The 21,039-nt window shown below is 43.8% G+C and overlaps 1 protein-coding gene across 1 annotated transcript in view; it reads left to right on the forward strand.

The window, feature by feature from the left end:
* The window catches only part of LOC147717894 (uncharacterized), an 88,128-nt gene that overhangs the window by 37,839 nt on the left and 29,250 nt on the right, over positions 1 to 21,039 (forward strand). Inside the window, exons 4-5 of the mRNA XM_086919893.1 lie at positions 14,485 to 14,633; positions 15,766 to 15,857. Coding sequence (XP_086776019.1) covers positions 14,485 to 14,633; positions 15,766 to 15,857 — 241 coding nt within the window. The remainder of the gene's footprint in view (positions 1 to 14,484; positions 14,634 to 15,765; positions 15,858 to 21,039) is intronic.

Below are 21,039 nucleotides of genomic sequence, written 5' to 3' on the forward strand. Positions count from 1 at the left end.
GCTCTTCCTCATTATCTCTGTATGCAACGGCAGCTTGTACCATTGACATACCTCGTTTATTTTTCTTTGCTAATTTTATTTCTTTCTGTTTGGCTTCTTTGCGCCACAAGCGAAAAGAGTCAAACATCGCCGGCCGGGCTTTCTTCTTAAACAGTTTAACCTCTAAATTATCTAGTATTTCTGCGTCAAAGCTACCATATTGGGGTCATTTTAAAACACCATCCTTTCTGGTGTATTTTATCCATACCTCATTATATGTGATAGGGCCTACTCCGTGCTTCACATAGAGTTCATATGTTGGAGTTCCAATCGGAGGAACCGGACACGAATCCTCTAATCGGAAGTCCTTACTACAACCAAGACAAAACAAGTTTCCAAGTCTGCTAAGACCAGGCATCTTCGCTCACTAGTCTAGCTTCAAACTTCAAAGGATTATCGAATACGATATTTTCGTGAATACACGAATCCCTTGGTTTTGGCGCTTGCAAATTCCAAACAAGGTGTATCTCAGGGATACCAAAACTAAGAACCAAACTAAGGACTTGGAGACGCTCCACTTATACTTAACTGAAGTATTGAAGATCGATGACGTCACTAGAAGACTCGTCTATCGTTTCGCTCTACCAAGGATCACTGGGTCCAAAACAGGGCGATAGTCAGGGCAGCAGTCCTTCGTAGCCGTCGGGACGCGGGGAACCTCGCAGCAAAGACCTTCGGAACCACGTCGACATACAGGGGTCGCTGAAGTGGCTGGCCGTCCTCTGGAATTTTCACACGAAGCTCCTCACGAACATCTGGCTTGGACCGATACCGCTTGATACCGCCCCGAGTTGGGCGCCAACTGAGGTGCCGGGTTTTTAGGAACCCGTGGTGCCAGGGGATAACACCCGAAGACCTCTGAGTTTCCCCTGTTCCGGACCACAGAAACAAAGAGTCTTCTAGGTGAAGTCAGAGATCGAGTTTTATTGGCTGCAACCAAGTAACAAGTGTCCTAGAAGTACAACAGCACGGGATGTAAGTTCTCAGGAGACTGTTCGTTTTTACAGAACCAGCCTTCTCCTTTTATACAAAATATTACACTTCAGGCAAGAATTCTTTGTTTTATGATGCAACCATAGACATATTTGTTCAACAAAAGAAAAAGCAAAGTCATGACGACCAGCCTACAGTTCGTGATAGATTACCCAGCTCGGCCCAGAACTACCATCAGATATCGATGAAACCCCAATAAATTCGGGCACCTCCTCATCGTAAAACCGGCCATAAACAAGAGACATGGACAGGTGTATGTGTGTGGAAAACATGGTCTGTATGTAGTGAATGGTTTATGGCATGTTGTGCCTTGATGCTATCTTACTCGGCCACTGGGCGAGGGACTGTCCGAACAGGTTTGGCTGGAGGCAGTGGAGTCAGCTCGGCCAGGTCATGGGGGAGTCAGCTAAGGTGGACGTGTCCTTTCAGATCAAGCTCGGCCTTAATCAATTGACTATATGAGGGCAAGTCATAAGATGGATGCCATTCACAAAATGGAGTCCAAGGGTTCAGAACGGAAACCACAATTTAAGGGTGATAGCATCACTCAATCACGACGCAAATGCATAGGGACAATGTCCTAATCATTACCGGTCTGCCGATACCAAATTCGTCATGGCACAATGATATTTTGTGACACGAATGTTGGGCCTCGGTACCATATTACAGCAGGGTCCAGAATTTCAGAACCACAACTGGCACAGGCATTCTACAGTTAAAATCTGTCACAAAGAAAATTCTGCTCACTAATTTATTTTCCACCTGTTGCTCATAATTGTATGTGCCTCACGACAGACGAAACATGCCTGATCTCCTCCTCCCTCCCAGGCCAGTCCTACTCAGGAACCGGGATACCCACACTGGTGATTAGCAGCGCTCTACAATCCACATAGATTAACATATTTGGACCTTGTTTTACTTTCAAGATTCACAATTTACACGCCTATCCACTTCATCCTAGAATAACAGGTAGGAGTGGTTAACATTTGATAATCTACACTTATGATTGCTGTTTACTGGGAATGCAGAAAGAGTTTTGACTGTATGAAACTGCACAAAATTGTGCTGAAGAAGTTCCAAGTGTATGGAACAAAACATGTTGACTGGCTGAATCGTAATTATTTGTTATTGTTTTTTAAAATAAGATTTGCAATGGAAGCTAATTTAAGGGTCTTCATGACGTAAGTACTACAGTGGAGTTCTTCTTTATTTCGGAGTTATGCGAAATTAATGTACTTTGTGAATATCTATGATATTTCACTTATTAATGTGCAGTCCCATCATATGTACTAATTGCATGAACCATAGAGGAATATGGATATTCCTCGCTCTTCACATATTCTTTTACGTTGGTGATTGTAGTTTAGTGCTCACAAGAACCAGGAATGTCAGAGCATCGGTATGCAACCATTACAATGCAACTTTTACCACGCAGTGCTGTTACAACGCATGTAATACAACGAAAACCATTACAATGCAGTACACTGGGGTGCGCTCTAGGATAAGGAATGGTTTTAATATACTATCCAACACCTTCCCTAGTGTCCACGGGGACTGGAGTTGGAATAGTAAATTAAACTATTCACTATCCAGCACCCCCAAGTGTAATGCGTTGTAAAGGTTTTCGTTGTAATACTTGCGTTGTAACAGCATGCGTGGTAAAAGCATGCGTTGTAACGTCATACATCCCAGAGCACCTCCGAATAATTACAAACAATTTAAGTAGAATTGTTGCTAGGCTTAGTAGCATCACAGTGTTAAAGCAATCATACAAGTGTTGACAATATGGCCGTTTGAGGGGCAGTGCAGAAGGTGCTGTCAGAGGTAATATTGTAAAATTGACTCTCAGCTTTCTATAAAATAACTTAATTCGACTCACTAACAGAACGACACAAGTTTATAATTGTACATATGAATTTTAAATCATCCCATAGAATCAGTAATCCTATGAGGTCAGATTAATAAAAAACAATAATACTAAAAAAATTCAAGTACCATGAAAGGAGTAGCTTATAAATGTCTTCGTGTACGGCACAAGGGACTACTTCCTGGTGCTTTGCTACCAGTCTCTGTTCACTGGGTACCTACGCTCGTGTCCCTCTTTTATGTCTGCTGCACTCCTCCACTGGGTACCTACTCTCGTGTCCCTCTTTTATGTCTGCTGCACTCCTCCTACGCTCCTCAACTCTTTGGGCCTGGTTCATAAAGACTTTTACAGTGATTTACTCTTGCAGTACTCCTGGCTTACTCATGGACCAGCAAAGTATAGTGTTTCAGTGTTAATCTCTTTTTCCCATTAATGAAGGGTTATATTAAAAATAGTCATGCACCACAGCATATTCATTGCAATGGAGCAGGGCTTGCAGGGTAACAAGCACAACAAAGAATTTGGGGCTGTTGATAGATGGGATTATTGCTTATTGTAACGCCACTCAAGGCCCAATAACTCCCTTGGGGCAGTAGCAGGCGTTATAAGTGTGTGAAACGCAGATCTCTGCAGTAAATGCATTGGTCCTCCTCGTTTTTAGACATAGCCTCGACATACACACAAAGCATAAATACATTGCCATGGCCAGTTACACATCTTGTCCACCAGCCCAAGTACAAGAATATAGTAAATTTCAAGCGACCACCAGTCCACACCACATATAAGCACAAGCGCACACCTCTTAACCACAGGTGCACACCTCTTAAGCAGAGGAAGACACCTCTTAAAGTAAACAGTCCCTCTGGCAAAGTTATTGATTGTGCAAACCTGATGTGTTCCCATGTAAATCTCAAGTTATCCTCTGGTGCTCCAAGGGGAAAGAGTGGCCACCAACACCCCCAACTTTGATGAAGACAAAATCCCTGAGCAACCCAACGCCCAATAATGTCAGTACATAAGTACAGTAATGTTTCTTTGTCTTTTTATTCTCTTTTCTTTACACAAGATTAGATGATTTCAATCCATTACGTGGTCACTTTGGTCAATCTAGTAGCCTACACGTGTTTCGTCATTGGGTACATGAACCTCAGACTTCATCAGGGCTGCTCTTAGGTATATCTGACTGTGAAATATGTTGGTGTATACATATGTCAGTTCCCAAAACATCCTCCTAGACCAGTCATAAAGAAGTAGTAGTTTTCCTCCTTATACATGTATTTATACTCGAATTTTAAAGGTATCATCACACTGGAGTGTGCGCGGCCTGCCTTGTCTGCTTTCCGTTTCGCTGCGCCTCGCTCACCGAGATGTCAGCCTCGGCCACAGGCGACTGCCCGAAGCAGCAGTAAGCTTCGGCAGAGTGGAAGGACGGCAGGGCTCGCTTCATGTCCCGGGGAGACTGAAGAGAATAAAAAGACAAAGAAACGTCACTGTACTTATGTAGAGACATTATTGGACATTGGGTTGCTCAGGGGTCACATACCTCCTAAGCACAGGCGCACACCTCTTAAGGACAGGCGCACATCTCTTAAGGACAGGCGCGCATCTCTTAAGGACAGGCGCGCACCTCTTAAGGACAGGCGCACACCTCTTAAGGACAGGCGCACACCTCTTAAGGACAGGTGCACACCTCTTAAGGACAGGCACACACTTCTTAAGCACAGGCGCGCACCTCTTGAGGATAGGGCGCACAACTCTTAAGGATAGGGCGCACACCTCTTAAGGACAGGCGCACACCTCTTAAGCACAAGCGCACACCTCTTAAGCACAAGCGCACACCTCTTAAGGACAGGCGCACACCTCTTAAGGACAGACTCACACCTCATAAGCACAGGCGCACACCTCTTAAGCACAGACTCACACCTCTTAAGCACAGACTCACACCTCTTAAGCATAGGCACACACCTCTTAAGCACAGGTGCACACCTCTTAAGCACAGGTGCACACCTCTTAAGCACAGGTGCACACCTCTTAAGCAGAGGCACACACCTCTTGAGCACAGACATACACCTGTTAAGCAGAGGCACACACCTCATAAGAACAGACCCGCTTCTCTTAAGCACAGGCGCACATCTCTTTAGCACAGCACACATCTCTTAAGCAGAGGCACATACTTCTTAAGGACAGGCACACACCCTTTAAGCACAGGCACACACCTCTTATGGTTAGAAATTGAAACGTCCTCAAAAACTCAATGTTAATCAGAAAAAGCGGTATATATGTTTCATCCGCCCCACATTGATGTTGTGGCAGTTATCATTGGGCGTTCCAATACGTGCTTGGTGCCAGCCTCATCCAGAGGCACCTCTGGTATAGAATGCAGTGTCCAGAGATTATGGGTTACCCACACCAAATGATGAACAAAACGTTTCAAGAGTTCATGAAAAAGAAAAAATATTTAAAAAAGAGAAGGTCACCCTTGTGTTTTAATGTGAGGTGAGATTCAATTATCATAAAATGAATTGATACTACAACAAGATCGAGTTACTGGATCTTTCTAGTATTCCAATGGACTTGTTGACATGTTTCAGCTCCTTTTGGCCTCACGGGGTCTATAGAGCTTTCGTCAGGACTTACATACATATAGATTTTTCACTTACACAATTCGTGCAGTCTACTTTGAGTGTACCTTTTCTGGTCCTCAGTAATGGAAACTCACTATCCACAATCTGTAATAGAATTGAGAGAGACACATAACAGTACAAAAAATTTTTTATTCGACTGATATGGTGTTTTTGGTGCGGGATATTGTCAAGGAGGAAGGATAACCTCTTTTCAGAATCACTGCTACTTATTAGCGCTGGTGTATTCATTTTGAAAAGCGAAGGGAAATGATTAGGCATTGGATAAATTCGGGCAGATTGTATCTTTTCATAGGAATTCGTTAAGGCTGTGTTTATGGTTATATCTCTTTAGCCCTCTATCTACAACAATGTGTTATCGATATTTTATATATTGTTTTATAGTCCTAGGTAGGTCCTAACACATTTATTATCGTGCGGATTGTATCTTTTCACAGGAATGAGTTACGGCTGCGTTTTTGGCTATATCTCACTAGCCCTCTATCTACAACAGCGTGTTATCCATGTCTTACAGCTCAAGGTAGGTCTTGACACACTCATTGTCTGTGGGAGAGGGAGACCGTATCTACAAAAACGTGTTGTCGATTTCTTACAGCGCAAGGTAACACACTCCTTGTCTGTGGGAGAGGGAGACCATATAAATTTCAGGTATTATGTAGTTCTGGTATCTCTATTTACCAATAATGTCACATTTGGCCAGACAAACAGTAGTTCATAATATCTACTGTGGTTGTTATGTTTATGTTTTAGTTCTGACCGAAAATACAAGCAAAAAAGGAAAGCCTTTCTGTCAAAAAGATGATTGCCTCATAGTGGATTATTTGAAAGGAGCCTGGTGCTACTTTAAGTAAATATAGCTATAATACGTTAGTAATGTCGAGATATGTTAAATCTTACCTGTGTTATAGGAGTATCAATCTTCAGCGGGGGGTATCGCTTCAAGAGTGCAGAGCTGAAGACAAGGGGTGGGTCATTAGAAATGCTGCTATTGCCTCTTACCGGTATGCTTCGGAAAGATGGAATTGAACCCGCCATTACCCGCGTGGTGCGTCCTTCACTGACTTGTGCTGACTCTGCCCCCGGAAGTAAGGGCTTCCGTATTGAGCTCCTATTTAAAGGGGCTATAGCGTTATGAGTATGAGAGATCTTTCAAAATAACTTTATATGTCGTTGTTTGGACTCAAATGGACAATAGTCTTTTGTAATGGAAATGGGAATGTTGAAAGTCTTACACATTATTAATCCGATATTGACAGAGGATTATTGAATTCCTATTTAGAGGAGCTTAGAAGCTCAGAAGGGGACACGTTTTTTTTAAAACAACTTTATATGTCATGGTATCGGCTTCAGAGGACAAAAAGTCTGTTAAAATACAACAAAGATTGTCCGCTTAATAATCAATCTTAACAGAGGGTTGTGGTTCGTTGGTAGTACCAGTTTTGACCGTTGTAGGTATGTTATTTAGCGAATTGATGCCAAGGGACATTATCATTGAGGCCTTGTTGATAAGTTTTGAGTCGATTCACCCACCTCTGTTCCTTCTCATAGAGTATTTTTTCAGAGTTCTGTGATTTATCTGTTAGCATTTCTATCACTGTTCAGTGCAGATCGTCACAGGATGGTTCATTTCAATGAAGGGAGCACATAGTTTTGTGGTGTTCTTTTTCAATCTTATGTTGCTTCTGTGTTCCCCGATTCTTGTTTTAACTTTTCGACAAGTCATCCCTATGTACTTTTTCATGCACGGACAGCTTACCATGTAAATAACTTGGGTTGAATTACAATTAGTATGCTGTCTCTGCGTCCATAGTAGGGTTTCTGATAGTTGTAATGTTTTGGATGCTCTTGTTGTTTTACATGCTACACAGTTTCCACAAGGGTAATGACCTGTTATGGGTGTCATTGATACATCTCTTGTCTTTGCAGATGGTTTCTCTTTTGTGGGCCGTGTATGTACCAACACATCTTTTAGATTTTTTGTTCTTCTATTGGCCAACCTTGGTTTTGGCCAGTCAAATCTCCCAGTGTTTAGTATATGCCAATTCTTATTTACCAGTTTTTGTACTTCATAAGTTGAAGGGCAGAATGTGGTCACACAGGTGAATAAGTTTGGTGTTTGTTCTTTTGGGTGTTCTGCAGTATGCAGTCTCTAGGTTGGTTGCTCGCTCTTTTTTTGCATATAGAGATGGTTTTCTGAGTGTAATCTCTGTTTCTCAGTTTCTCGCTAAGTTCCTGGGCCTGTATTTTATAATCCTCATTCTTACTGCAGTTTCTTTTCAACCGTAAAAATTGGCTGTATGGGAGGTTATCTCTTAGTGGTTTAGGGTGGTAGCTCTTGTAAGATAACAGGCTAATTTTAGCAGTAGGCTTAGTGTAAGTTTTGGTTTGCAAAGTATTGTTGTCTGAGAAAATTGTCAGATCCAGAAAGTCCAATTGTGTGTTACTGGCAGTATAGGTAAATTTTAGCCAAGGATTGAGTCTATTCAGCCAGTCCATAAAGATTGTTAGGTCCTGTTCTGTATTCCAAATTAAAAGAATATCGTCAATATATCTCTTCCAGTATAGATTACTGGAAGAGAAAGGGTTTGTATCGTTCAGGACGTGTTGACTTTCAAATTGACTTACATACAAACCCGCCACCGACGGTGCAAATGCACTCCCCATGGAAGTACCATGGATTTGAAGGTACAGGTCACCATTATTTAAAAAAAAAAAATATTTGAGTGCTAATTTACAGCATTCAAGGATGAAGTGTCTTGGGGTATTGTGTTGCCAGTCCTCCATGAATAGAACGTCTTCAAGCATCTGGATGGTTTCGTCTTGGGGCAGGCTGGTATACAGCGATTCTACGTCTAAGCCGACAAGGAGCATTGAGTCAGGGTCAAAAGTTTTGTTTGAAATCTGTAGCAATAGATCACGTGTATCTTTGAGATACGTTTGTGTCTTTTGTACCAGAGGTTTAAGGTACTCGTCTGAAAACTTAGACAGGGGTTCTAAAATCGACCCGATGCCTGAGACTATTGGTCGTCCAGGCGGGGGGACCTGTTTTTGTGGGTTTTCGGAAGCGAGTAAAAGTGCGGGATCTTCGTTTCTTTCGCTTGTAAAAAATCAGCTTCTTTTTTTGAAATCCACATATTTGTTTCCGCTTCATAAACCATTATTGCTATGGTATTTAGGAGTCTCTCTGTGGGATCTGTCGTGATCTTTTCATAAAATTTTGTGTCTGACAAGAGGGCGAGCCATTGTTGATTGTAACCTTCCTTGCTTAGAATTACAATCCCTCCCCCCTTGTCCGCTGGTTTGATTACTATTTTATCATTTGATTGTAGGTCCTCTAATGCCAAGCGTTTTTTTAATTTAAATTTTGAAAGGTTTTTTTCTTATTTGTTTCCATGGTGTCTACTCCTTTTAAGAGTGCTTGTTCAAAAGTATGTAGTTCTGGAGGGACACTGCCTGTTGGAGGGTTGAACGTCGACTTTCTTCTGCAAGGATTATCTCCTTCTTGTAGTGAAGTGGTGGTGTTTGAGAAGAAGGCTTTTAATTTTAGTACTCTGCAGAACTCAGCTAATTCACACTTGAGTTTGAAAGTATCAAGTGGTGGGGTTGGTACATTTCCTAAACCTCTGTTAAGGACCTTAATTTGATCTTTTGAGAGTTCAGTGTCTGACAGGTTGATTATCAATGATTGTTCCTGCTGGTTGAGGGTTGTGCTGCTGACATACTCCTTGTCAGTATATTCCTCTGTTGATCTTGCCAGGTCAAGAACTTCTTTCTGCCGCGAGGTTGATTTTGGCCTCTGGATAAAAAAGGCTGTTCCTGTTGTTGGCGGTTTTGTTGACCTGTCATTTGTTGATTTACCATTTGTGGCATTTGTTGCATTCCTTGGCTAAATAGATCCATCCATCCTCCATATTGTGGGATGAATGGTTGATAATACGGTCCGTTAAAGTTAGGATAGTACGGTCGTTGCCATCTGTTACCTCTCCTAGGGCGTTGATATCGGTAGTTGTTCCGGCCTCTTCTCGGGGTGTAGTCTTCTGAGCTGCTGACGGAGTTGTTAGAGGAATTGTTCCCAGTTGACTCATTATCCGAACTTGGATCTGGGAAGGCATAGTCTTCCTTTATGTACGGATGCATCCGTTCTTGGCTAAACTTTTTTAAGTCTTTTGCCAGTTTTTGTAATTTACTTTGCATCACAAATTCTTGAGTCTCTTCCATCTCCTTTGTTATTTCATCTAGTTTCTTTTTGTAAACTAGTGGATTAATGCCTTTCTTAAGTTCGTTCTCACAGGTTTGGATCTCAACTAAAAGAGCTTCCGAGAGTCTTTTAGCTGTCTTAATGATAAGTACAAGATAGTCTAGGGTACACTTCCAGGAGATGGAAGACCAATCTTTACGGAACACAAGATCATGTAGGAAGATTCTGGGGGCATTGTTTACCCATAATCCTCTTGGTGCTATTTTTGATCTCAAGTATTCCGTCATGATGATGCCATGAATTGCAGTTCTTATTTGATCTCTTTTTTTCTCAGTTAATGTATCCCAACCATCCGTCTGGGCTAGGGCCTCTGTCAAATCTGTGTTATGTAGAAGTGGCTGAGCTGCCAATATTTCGTCAATGTCACTCGCATCAAAACTCAATCCAACATTGCCTTCCATGCTCCCTGCTTTCAAAATAAAATAAAAAGGCTCGTGGAGACAAATTGTCTCTCAAGAAAGTTCCCGCAGCTGCACGCTGCTTAGATAATAATTAATCAACTGGTAGGGAGGAGAAAAATGATTGTGTCCAATTTATTTCCCCATGATAAGTATCAAATTAATCAAAAGAAAAAAGAAAAAAGGACACTTGTAACAGTTCTGAACCAGTGCTAATAAGTAGCAGTGATTCTGAAAAGAGGTTATCCTTCCTCCTTGACGATATCCCGCACCAAAAACACCATATCAGTCGAATAAAAATTTTTTTTTACTGTTATGTGTCTCTTTCAATTCTATTACAGATTGTGGATAGTGAGTTTCCATTTCTGAGGACCAGAAAAGGTACACTCAAAGTTGACTGCACGAATTGTATAAGTGAAAAATCTATATGTATGTAAGTCCTGACGAAAGCTCTATAGACCCCTTGGGGCCAAAAGGAGCTGAAACATGTCGACAAGTCCATTGGAATACTAGAAAGATCCAGTAACTCGATCTTGTTGTAGTATCAATTAATTTTATGATAATTGAATCTCACCTCACATTAAAACACAAGGGTGACCTTCTCTTTTTTAAATATTTTTTCTTTTTCATGAACTCTTGAAACGTTTTGTTCATCATTTGGTGTGGGTAACCCATAATCTCTGGACACTGCATTCTATACCAGAGGTGCCTCTGGATGAGGCTGGCACCAAGCACGTATTGGAACGCCCAATGATAACTGCCACAACATCAATGTGGGGCGGATGAAACATATATACCGCTTTTTCCGATTAACATTGAGTTTTTTAGGACGTTTCAAATTCTAACCACTGGTTCAGAACTGTTACAAGTGTCCTTTTTTCTTTTGATTAATTTGATACTTATCATGGGGAAATAAATTGGACACAATCATTTTCCTCCTCCCTACCAGTTGATTAATTATTACACACCTCTTATGCACAGACGCACACCTCTTAAGCACAGACTCACACCTCTTAAGCACAGACTCACACCTCTTAAGCACAGACTCACACCTCTTAAGCATAGGCACACACCTCTTAAGCACAGGTGCACACCTCTTAAGCACAGGTGCACACCTCTTAAGCACAGGTGCACACCTCTTAAGCAGAGGCACACACCTCTTGAGCACAGACATACACCTGTTAAGCAGAGGCACACACCTCTTAAGAACAGACACGCTTCTCTTAAGCACAGGCGCACATCTCTTTAGCACAGGTACACATCTCTTAAGCAGAGGCACATACTTCTTAAGGACAGGCACACACCCTTTAAGCACATGCACACACCTCTTAAGCACAGATGCACACCTCTTAACCACAGGCGCACACCTCTTAAGCGGAGACGTACACCTCTTAATCACAGGCACACACTTCTTAAGCACAGGCCCACTCCTCCTAAGCACAGGTGCACATCTCTTAAGCATGGGCGCACACCTCTTAAGCACAGGTGCATACCTCTTAAGCACAGGGTGCACAACTCTTAAGCATAGACACGCGCTCCTTAAGGTACACATCTCTTAAGCACAGGCACACATCTCTTAAGCAGATGCCCACATCACTTAAGCAGAGGCACACACCTGTTAGGCAGAAGCACACACCTCTTAAGCATGGGTTCACACCTCTTAAGCACAGGTGCACATCTCTTAAGCACAGGCGCACACCTCTTAAGCAGAGGTACACACCTCATCAGTATAGGCTCACAAATCTTAAGTACAGGCACACATCTCTTAAGATTAAACAAAGTGGAATCCACTCAGAAAGTGGTAGTGGTCCCTAAAGTGATGGGGAGCACACAGTGTTGTTTAAATGCCCCTCACACACCAACAGGCCCCTTGGTGTCATGCTTCATCATCGGGGCCTTCGCATCCCTCTACGGGATGCGGCGTGCTACGACTAACGGCTGCGTAGGAGCACTTAGTAGTGAACTATGTGAGGGTGTGTGTTTAGGGAGAGAGTGTGAGTGAGGTGAGGTGAAAAAAGGGAGTTAAAAAATACCTGGCACGTAGGAAAAAATTATTTATTATGTCCTCGGCTGGTATTATTAAAAAGGTGCAGAGTGAGGTTGATAATATACGTACTAGGGTATATCAACCACTTTGAAGTGGTTGATATACCCTAGTATGTATATTATCCCTAAACACACACCCTCACATAGTTCACTACTAAGTGCTCCTACGCAGCCGTTAGTCGTAGCACGCCGCATCCCGTAGAGGGATGCGAAGGCCCCGATGATGAAGCATGACACCAAGGGGCCTATTGGTGTGTGAGGGGCATTTAAACAACACTGTGTGCTCCCCATCACTTTAGGGACCACTACCACTTTCTGAGTGGATTCCACTTTGTTTAATCATATTGCCAAGGGAGACTAAATCCACTTGCTCTCTCTCTCTCTCCCCCCTCCTGGTTATATCCACATCGCTTAAGTACATGAACACACCTCTTAAACATAGGCACACATCTCTTAAGCACAGGCACACACCTCTTAACCACAGACGCACATCTCTTATGCACAGGCGCACACTTCTTAAGCAAAGGTACACACCTCATAAGTATAGGCTCACACATCTTAAGCACAGGCACACATCTCTTAAGCATAAACACACACCTCTTAAACAGAGGTGCACACCTCTTAAGCAGAGACACACACTTCATAAGCATAGGCTCACACATCTTAAGCACAGGCGCACATCTCTCAAGTACAGGCACACACCTCTTCAGCACAGGCATACACTTCTGAAGCAGAGGCACACATCTCTTAAGCAGAGGCATACACCACTTAAGCACAGGCGCAAACCTCTTAAGCACAAGCGCACATCTCTTAAGAACAGGCACACACATCATAAATAATAATATTAATAATCCACATTTGTAAAGCGCACAATCACCCGTAAGGGTCTCTAGGTGCTGGGGGCCGTAGGGAAGATTAAGCAAGCTATTGCCCAGAGTCACATGGTGCTGGGCTAATCTGCCGCCGGTGCCAGGGATCGAACTGTGATCCCCAGATTCTGGAGTCAGTCGCCCTAGCCGCGGCGCCACACCTCTTCCATAAACATAGTAGCACACCTCTTAAGCAGAGGCACACATCTCTTAAGCACATGCACACACCTCTTAAACATGGTCGCACACCTCTGAAGCAGAGGCACACATCTCTTAAGCACGAGCACACACCTCTTACACGTCACACAAGTACCATCACTGAGGTGAACCGTTTACACATCATAGCTGCAGGCACACACCTAGTGTTTATCACACTTTCAAACCTGAACGTTTTAGACCAGCTTCCACATGACGGGTGTCAGTCTTTTAGCATGAGGTCTTCACATAAGTCTTCTCCATCTTCAAAATATGGCTACTTTTATTTACACAATGGTAGTGTTTATACGAGTGGACTACACAAAGCCTTGAGCACCTACCTTTAAACTGGAGAGCACCACACAATGGCTCCCTGTTATTACTGGAGGTGTTACTCCCCTCACACAATAGCCAAATATCTTTTATACTTGAGTGTTCACGGACAGCATGCAGTTCCACAGCGCTGCCTTTCTAAGGTTCAACTATGAGCCTTAGGAAGGCATCATCTTGGGACCACCAAAGCACGGCCTGCTAGACCACGAATGAACTTGTAATCTGGCAGCCGGTCTGAATACAGGTTTGGCGGTCTTCAGGCGCGGATCTGGAGTGGCGGCCCACTTGAAAACCACCAAACTCGTAATCAGGCCCTAAGTTTAGACCAAATGTCTAACTATACTAGTAGTACAGTTCGACAATTGCTCTAAGTATGGACCAAAAGTCTAACTTTACTACTTTTTGCATTCACAAAGGTAAAGTTAGACCAAAAGTCTAACTTTACTACTTTTCGGTATTTTCAAAGGTAAGTTACTATTAGTAACTTTACTACTAGTTAAGTTAGACCAAAAGTCTAACTTTAGTACTTTTCCGAATACACAAAGGTAAAGTTAGACAAAGGTCTATGCCTATGACTTTTGGTCTATCTTTACCTTTGTAAATACTTAATAGTAGTAAAGTTAGTCTTTTGGTCTAACTTTACCGTTATGAATCGGGCCCATGATACCTGTTCTCACGAGGTCAGACAGGAAGGAGGTTAGGAGGCACTGAAGAGAAACATTTCCCTGGACCGGTCTTTTGACAGACAGCTGCCACTCCACAGGCTTGAGGTGGAGATGGTGGACGTAAGATCATAGGAGACTGGTGTAGGTCACTAACTTGTCAATGACACTTGAATCCACAGGTGTGCAACCATCCAGAGCCTGGGCAGTGGTGCCACGCAGTCCTACGCCTGCAGCGGGATGCCTGGACGCTATGTCACAGTGGTGATACCTGGAAGAGCAGAGTGCCTGTCGCTGTGTGAGGTGCAGGTCTTTGCACTACCCAAATGGGGTGAGTATAGGGGAGGTGGGCGACAGGTGGGTGAGATGTGGCCATAGTATGGAGAGATATCGGTGAGTGGGTGACACGTTAGCATTGTTAGGGTGAAATATATGCAATGTGTCTCTCCTTCTTCAGCGACCCCTAGAGTGTTAACGTGGGTCTATGCACCCATCATGTATATCCTAGACCTGCGGTGTCCAACACTGATCTACGCAGGCCAGATTTTCAGGTTAGTCACTTGAGTACAAGAGGGCACAAGAGTGGAAGAGTTCACAAGGGCAAAGATTGGGAAAATACAAGAGGGTGCAAGAGTGGAAGAGTTCACAAGGGCAAAGATTGGGAAAGTACAAGAGGGCGCAAGAGTGGAAGAGTTCACAAGGGCAAAGATTGGGAAATACAAAAGAGCACAAGAGCGGAAAAATACAAGAGGGCAAAAGCGTGGAAGAGTTCACAAGGGCAAAGATTGGAAAAATACAAGGGGGCACAAGAGCGGAAAAATACAAGAGGGCTCAAGAGTGGAAGAGATCACAAGAGCAAAGATTGGGAAATACAAAAGAGCACAAGAGCGGAAAAATACAAGAGGGCACAAGAGCGGAAAAATACAAGAGGGTTCAAGAGTGGAAGAGTTCACAAGAGCAAAGATTGGGAAATACAAAAGAGCACAAGAGCGGAAAAATACAAGAGGGCAAAAGAGTGGAAGAGTTCACAAGGGCAAAGATTGGGAAATAAAAAAGAGCACTAGAGCAAAAAAATCCAAGAGGGCAAAAGCGTGGAAGAGTTCACAAGGGCAAAGATTGGAAAAATACAAGGGGGCACAAGAGTGGAAGAGTTAATAAATAAATGCACAAGAGTGTAAAACGATAGAAAAAGAAAAGGCAACATTGAGGTGCAATTGTGAAATGGAGTGAAAGGGAGAGAGAGCGGAGAGAGGAGTTGACAGGAGGAGCTAGGCGGGGCCTCGAGGCACAAGGTGGGTCCGAGAAGGCCTAGACTGGCGGGAGGTCCCGCCCTAGGTAAGCTGTGGGTGCTGGGCCTAGGCACCGGCTCAAGGCCACAAGAGCACCCTGTTCTGTAGGCTTGTGCTGCTGTAGATCCTTCCCAGGAGAGAGCCACACTGACCCCCGATTTCACTGCCCCCCAGATCAGAGGCTGGTGCTGAAGGTGACCACACTGTCCCAGAACAGGGATGACATCTTTAAATGCCCTTGGAGCAGAGTCCAGATGCTGAAGCAGGTAAGCTAGCAGGCTTCAGGGGTTAGCCTGAGTGGGGTTGGACTGCCACGGGATTTACTTGTTTTATTTTATTTATGGGGTTTGTAACTCGCTCCTGGCCCGTCTGTGGTGGCGTCAGAGCACTCCGGATCTGGGACCATATGGACAGCAACAGTATAGGAAAGCAAGGCTCTGCTCTGCTAATGCTGGTGGCAAAGACCCAGTCAATACATCCTGCAATGATGGAGCAGGGCGAGGACACCCACCGGTCCACATGTCTCAGAAGATGGTAAAAGAATTAGAGAGCAATGAAAAAATGACCAGAGGGTGATGGATAATAGCTCTCTGTCAAAGAGCGCCCCAAAGGCCAGCTTATGAACCAGAGTTAAATGGGAGCCCCACTCCCAAGGCCAAGGATGAGGCAGGCCTGGATAGGGGGGGGGCGTTCTCGGTTACTTCCTTCTGACCCCTGGTCCCACATATACTTTTAAAGGTTTCTCCCACTCGTCAGGCCATGGTCTTTACCGAAAGGGCGAAGCTGTGCAGTCCTGTTTGGCAGGGTTACCAGAGTCAAAAGGAACCTGTGGTGGGTGTGACGTAGACCTTAGTAAAGGGGGGCCCTAATGTCAACACATGCATTTGTGACCCTCACTGCTGCACTGCTCTGCAGCGACATGCTGGAAGCCATCATTCCACATGTGCTGAATTCCATCTCTGCTTAAATATATCCAGCATCTCCAGGTGGGATACACCTCTGCTTAGTTACATCCAGCATCTCCAGGTAGGATACACCTCTGCTTAATTACATCCATCATCTTCAGGTAGGATACACCTCTGCTTAATTACATCCATCATCTCCAGGTAGGATACACCTCTGCTTAATTACATCCATCATCTCCAGGTGGGATACACCTCTGCTTAATTACATCCATCATCTCCAGGTGAGATACACCTCTGCTTAATTACATCCATCATCTCCAGGTGAGATACACCTCTGCTTAAATATATCCAGCATCTCCAGGTAGGATACACCTCTGCTTAATTACATCCATCATCTTCAGGTAGGATACACCTCTGCTTAATGACATCCATCATCTCCAGGTAGGATACACCTCTGCTTAATTACATCCATCATCTCCAGGTGAGATACACCTCTGCTTAATTACATCCATCATCTCCAGGTGGTATACACCTCTGCTTAATTACATCTATCATCTTCAGGTAGGATACACCTCTGCTTAATTACATCCATCATCTCCAGGTGAGATACACCTCTGCTTAATTACATCCATCATCTCCAGGTGGGATACACCTCTGCTTAATTTCATCCATCATCTCCAGGTGAGATACACCTCTGCTTAATGATATCCATCATCTCAAGGTGAGATACACCTCTGCTTAAATATATCCAGCATCTCCAGGTAGGATACACCTCTGCTTAATTACATCCATCATCTTCAGGTAGGATACACCTCTGCTTAATTACATCCATCATCTCCAGGTAGGATACACCTCTGCTTAATTACATCCATCATCTCCAGGTGGAATACACCTCTGCTTAATTACATCCATCATCTCCAGGTGAGATACGCCTCTGCTTAATTACATCCATCATCTCCAGGTGAGATACATCTATGCTTAATTACATCCATCATCTCCAGGTGGGATACACCTCTTCTACATTACATACATCATCTCCAGGTGAGATACACCTCTGCTTAATTACATCCATCATCTCCAGGTGAGATACACCTCTGCTTAATTACATCCATCATCTCCAGGTAGGATACACCTCTGCTTAATTACATCCATCATCTCCAGATGAGATACACCTCTGCTTAATTACATCCATCATCTCCAGGTGAGATACACCTCTGCTTAATTACATCCATCATCTCCAGGTGAGATACACCTCTGCTTAGTTACATCCATCATATCCAGGTGGAATACACCTCTGCTTAATTACATCCATCATCTCCAGGTAGGATACACCTCTGCTTAATTACATCCATCATCTCCAGGTGAGATACACCTCTGCTTAATTACATCCATCATCTCCAGGTGAGATACACCTCTGCTTAATTACATCCATCATATCCAGGTGAGATACACCTCTGCTTAATTACATCCATCATCTCCAGGTGAGATACACCTCTGCTTAATTACATCCATCATCTCCAGGTGAGATACACCTCTGCTTAGTTGCATCCAGCATCTCCAGGTGGGATACACCTCTGCTTACTTACATCCAGCATCGCCAGGTGGGATACACCTCTGCTAAATTACATCCGTCATCGCCAGGTGGGATACACCTCTGTTTAATTACATCCATCATCTCCAGGTGAGATACACCTCTGCTTAATTACATCCATCATCTCCAGGTGAGATACACCTCTGCTTTATTACATCCATCATCTCCAGGTAAGATACACCTCTGCTTAATTACATCCATCATCTCCAGGTAAGATACACCTCTGCTTAATTACATCCATCATCTCCAGGTGAGATACGCCTCTGCTTAATTACATCCATCATCTCCAGGTGAGATACACCTCTGCTTAATTACATCCATCATCTCCAGGTGAGATACACCTCTGCTTAGTTACATCCATCATCTCCAGGTGAGATACGCCTCTGCTTAATTACATCCATCATCTTCAGGTAGAATACACCTCTCCTTAGTTACATCCATCATTTCCAGGTGAGATACACCTCTGCTTAATTACATCCATAATCTCCAGGGGAGATACACCTCTGCTTAGTTACATCCATCATCTCCAGGTGAGATACATCTATGCTTAATTACATCCATCATCTCCAGGTGGGATACACCTCTTCTACATTACATACATCATCTCCAGGTGAGATACACCTCTGCTTAATTACATCCATCATCTCCAGGTGAGATACACCTCTGCTTAATTACATCCATCATCTCCAGGTAGGATACACCTCTGCTTAATTACATCCATCATCTCCAGATGAGATACACCTCTGCTTAATTACATCCATCATCTCCAGGTGAGATACACCTCTGCTTAATTACATCCATCATCTCCAGGTGAGATACACCTCTGCTTAGTTACATCCATCATATCCAGGTGGAATACACCTCTGCTTAATTACATCCATCATCTCCAGGTAGGATACACCTCTGCTTAATTACATCCATCATCTCCAGGTGAGATACACCTCTGCTTAATTACATCCATCATCTCCAGGTGAGATACACCTCTGCTTAATTACATCCATCATATCCAGGTGAGATACACCTCTGCTTAATTACATCCATCATCTCCAGGTGAGATACACCTCTGCTTAATTACATCCATCATCTCCAGGTGAGATACACCTCTGCTTAGTTGCATCCAGCATCTCCAGGTGGGATACACCTCTGCTTACTTACATCCAGCATCGCCAGGTGGGATACACCTCTGCTAAATTACATCCGTCATCGCCAGGTGGGATACACCTCTGTTTAATTACATCCATCATCTCCAGGTGAGATACACCTCTGCTTAATTACATCCATCATCTCCAGGTGAGATACACCTCTGCTTTATTACATCCATCATCTCCAGGTAAGATACACCTCTGCTTAATTACATCCATCATCTCCAGGTAAGATACACCTCTGCTTAATTACATCCATCATCTCCAGGTGAGATACGCCTCTGCTTAATTACATCCATCATCTCCAGGTGAGATACACCTCTGCTTAATTACATCCATCATCTCCAGGTGAGATACACCTCTGCTTACTTACATCCAGCATCTCCAGGTGGGATACACCTTTTCTTAATGACATCCAGCATCCCCAGGTGGAATACACCTCTTCTTAATTACATCCAGTATCTCCAGGTGGGATACACCTCTGTTTAATTACATCCAGTATCTCCAGGTGGGATACACCTCTGCTTAATTACATCCAGCAACCCTGGGTTGGATACACCTCTGCCCAATTACATCCAACATGCTCAGGTGGGATACTGCTCTGCCCAATTACATCTAGCAACCCTGGGTGGGACACTCCCATTCCTAATTATATCCAGCATCCCGGGTGGGATACCACTCTGCCCAGTTACATTCAGTAACCCTGGATGTGACACTGCTCCGCCCAATTACATTCAACATCTCCAGGTGTGATACCACTCTGCCAATTACACCCATCATCCCTGGGTGGGATACCGCTCTGGAAATTATATCCAGAATACCCGGGGTATCACCCCTCATCATCCAGGCGAGCTTGAATCCAGTGGCACAGTTTATGTTTATGGGCTTCCTAGCGCTGAGGAGCAGGCGATAACAGGTGGGGCCTCGAGTTATCCAGGGAACAGCCATGTCTTCAGTTTTTTTCTGAAGCGTATCTCGCCTGTGAGTAGTTTTAGTTCTTTAGGCATGGAGTTCCAGAGCTTTGGCTCTCGGTACAAGATTGATCTTCCTCCCCATCTAGATCGCTTTGTCCTTGTGGCCTTGAAGAGATGATTTGAGGAGGATCTTTCGGGTGTGTATGGGGTGATGAGTGCTCTGAGGGGGCCGGCCCTTTGCCGTTCATAGCTTTATGTGCTATACATAATGCTTTAAATTCTGACCCTGGTTTGAATTAGTAGCCAGTGAAGTAGTCTCAGTGCACCTTTCACTGATTCATGCCTGGGTATGCTTCTAAGTAGCCTGGCTGCTGCGTTTTTTACCACATGCAGTCTGCTCACCACGTATTTGGGGTATCCCAGGAAAAGAGAGTTCCTGTAGTTCAGACACGAGACCACAAGGGACTGTAGAACAGTTCTCCGGGTCTCCTCTAGGATGAGGCCTAGAATCTTATGCAGCATACGCAGTATTCCAAAACAAGTGGCAGCCAGTTTCCTGGCTAGTGTCTCCATAGTAAGATTATGATCCATCCACATTCCTAGGTTCTTTAAGAAGTTTTCGTGGATGGGAGGACATCCCAGTCCTTTTGGCCAGTCAATGGTGACTCGTGGTGAGGGATTATTTCCTAGGAACATAAGTTCCGTTTTGTCACCATTCAGTTTTAACCTACAGCTTGTCATCCATCTTGCAACTTTTTTCCGTACAGGGAGCCACTTGGTTGTGATTAGATTTGGGGCCCTCTGCCACTGGGTATCATCAGCATAAGATACTATTGACAACTCAAATTTCTGGACAATCTCGGCAAAAGGTTGTATATAGAGATTAAATAAAGTGG

Source organism: Lissotriton vulgaris, chromosome 5, assembly GCF_964263255.1.
Source record: "Lissotriton vulgaris chromosome 5, aLisVul1.2, whole genome shotgun sequence".
NCBI classification, from domain to species: domain Eukaryota; kingdom Metazoa; phylum Chordata; class Amphibia; order Caudata; family Salamandridae; genus Lissotriton; species Lissotriton vulgaris.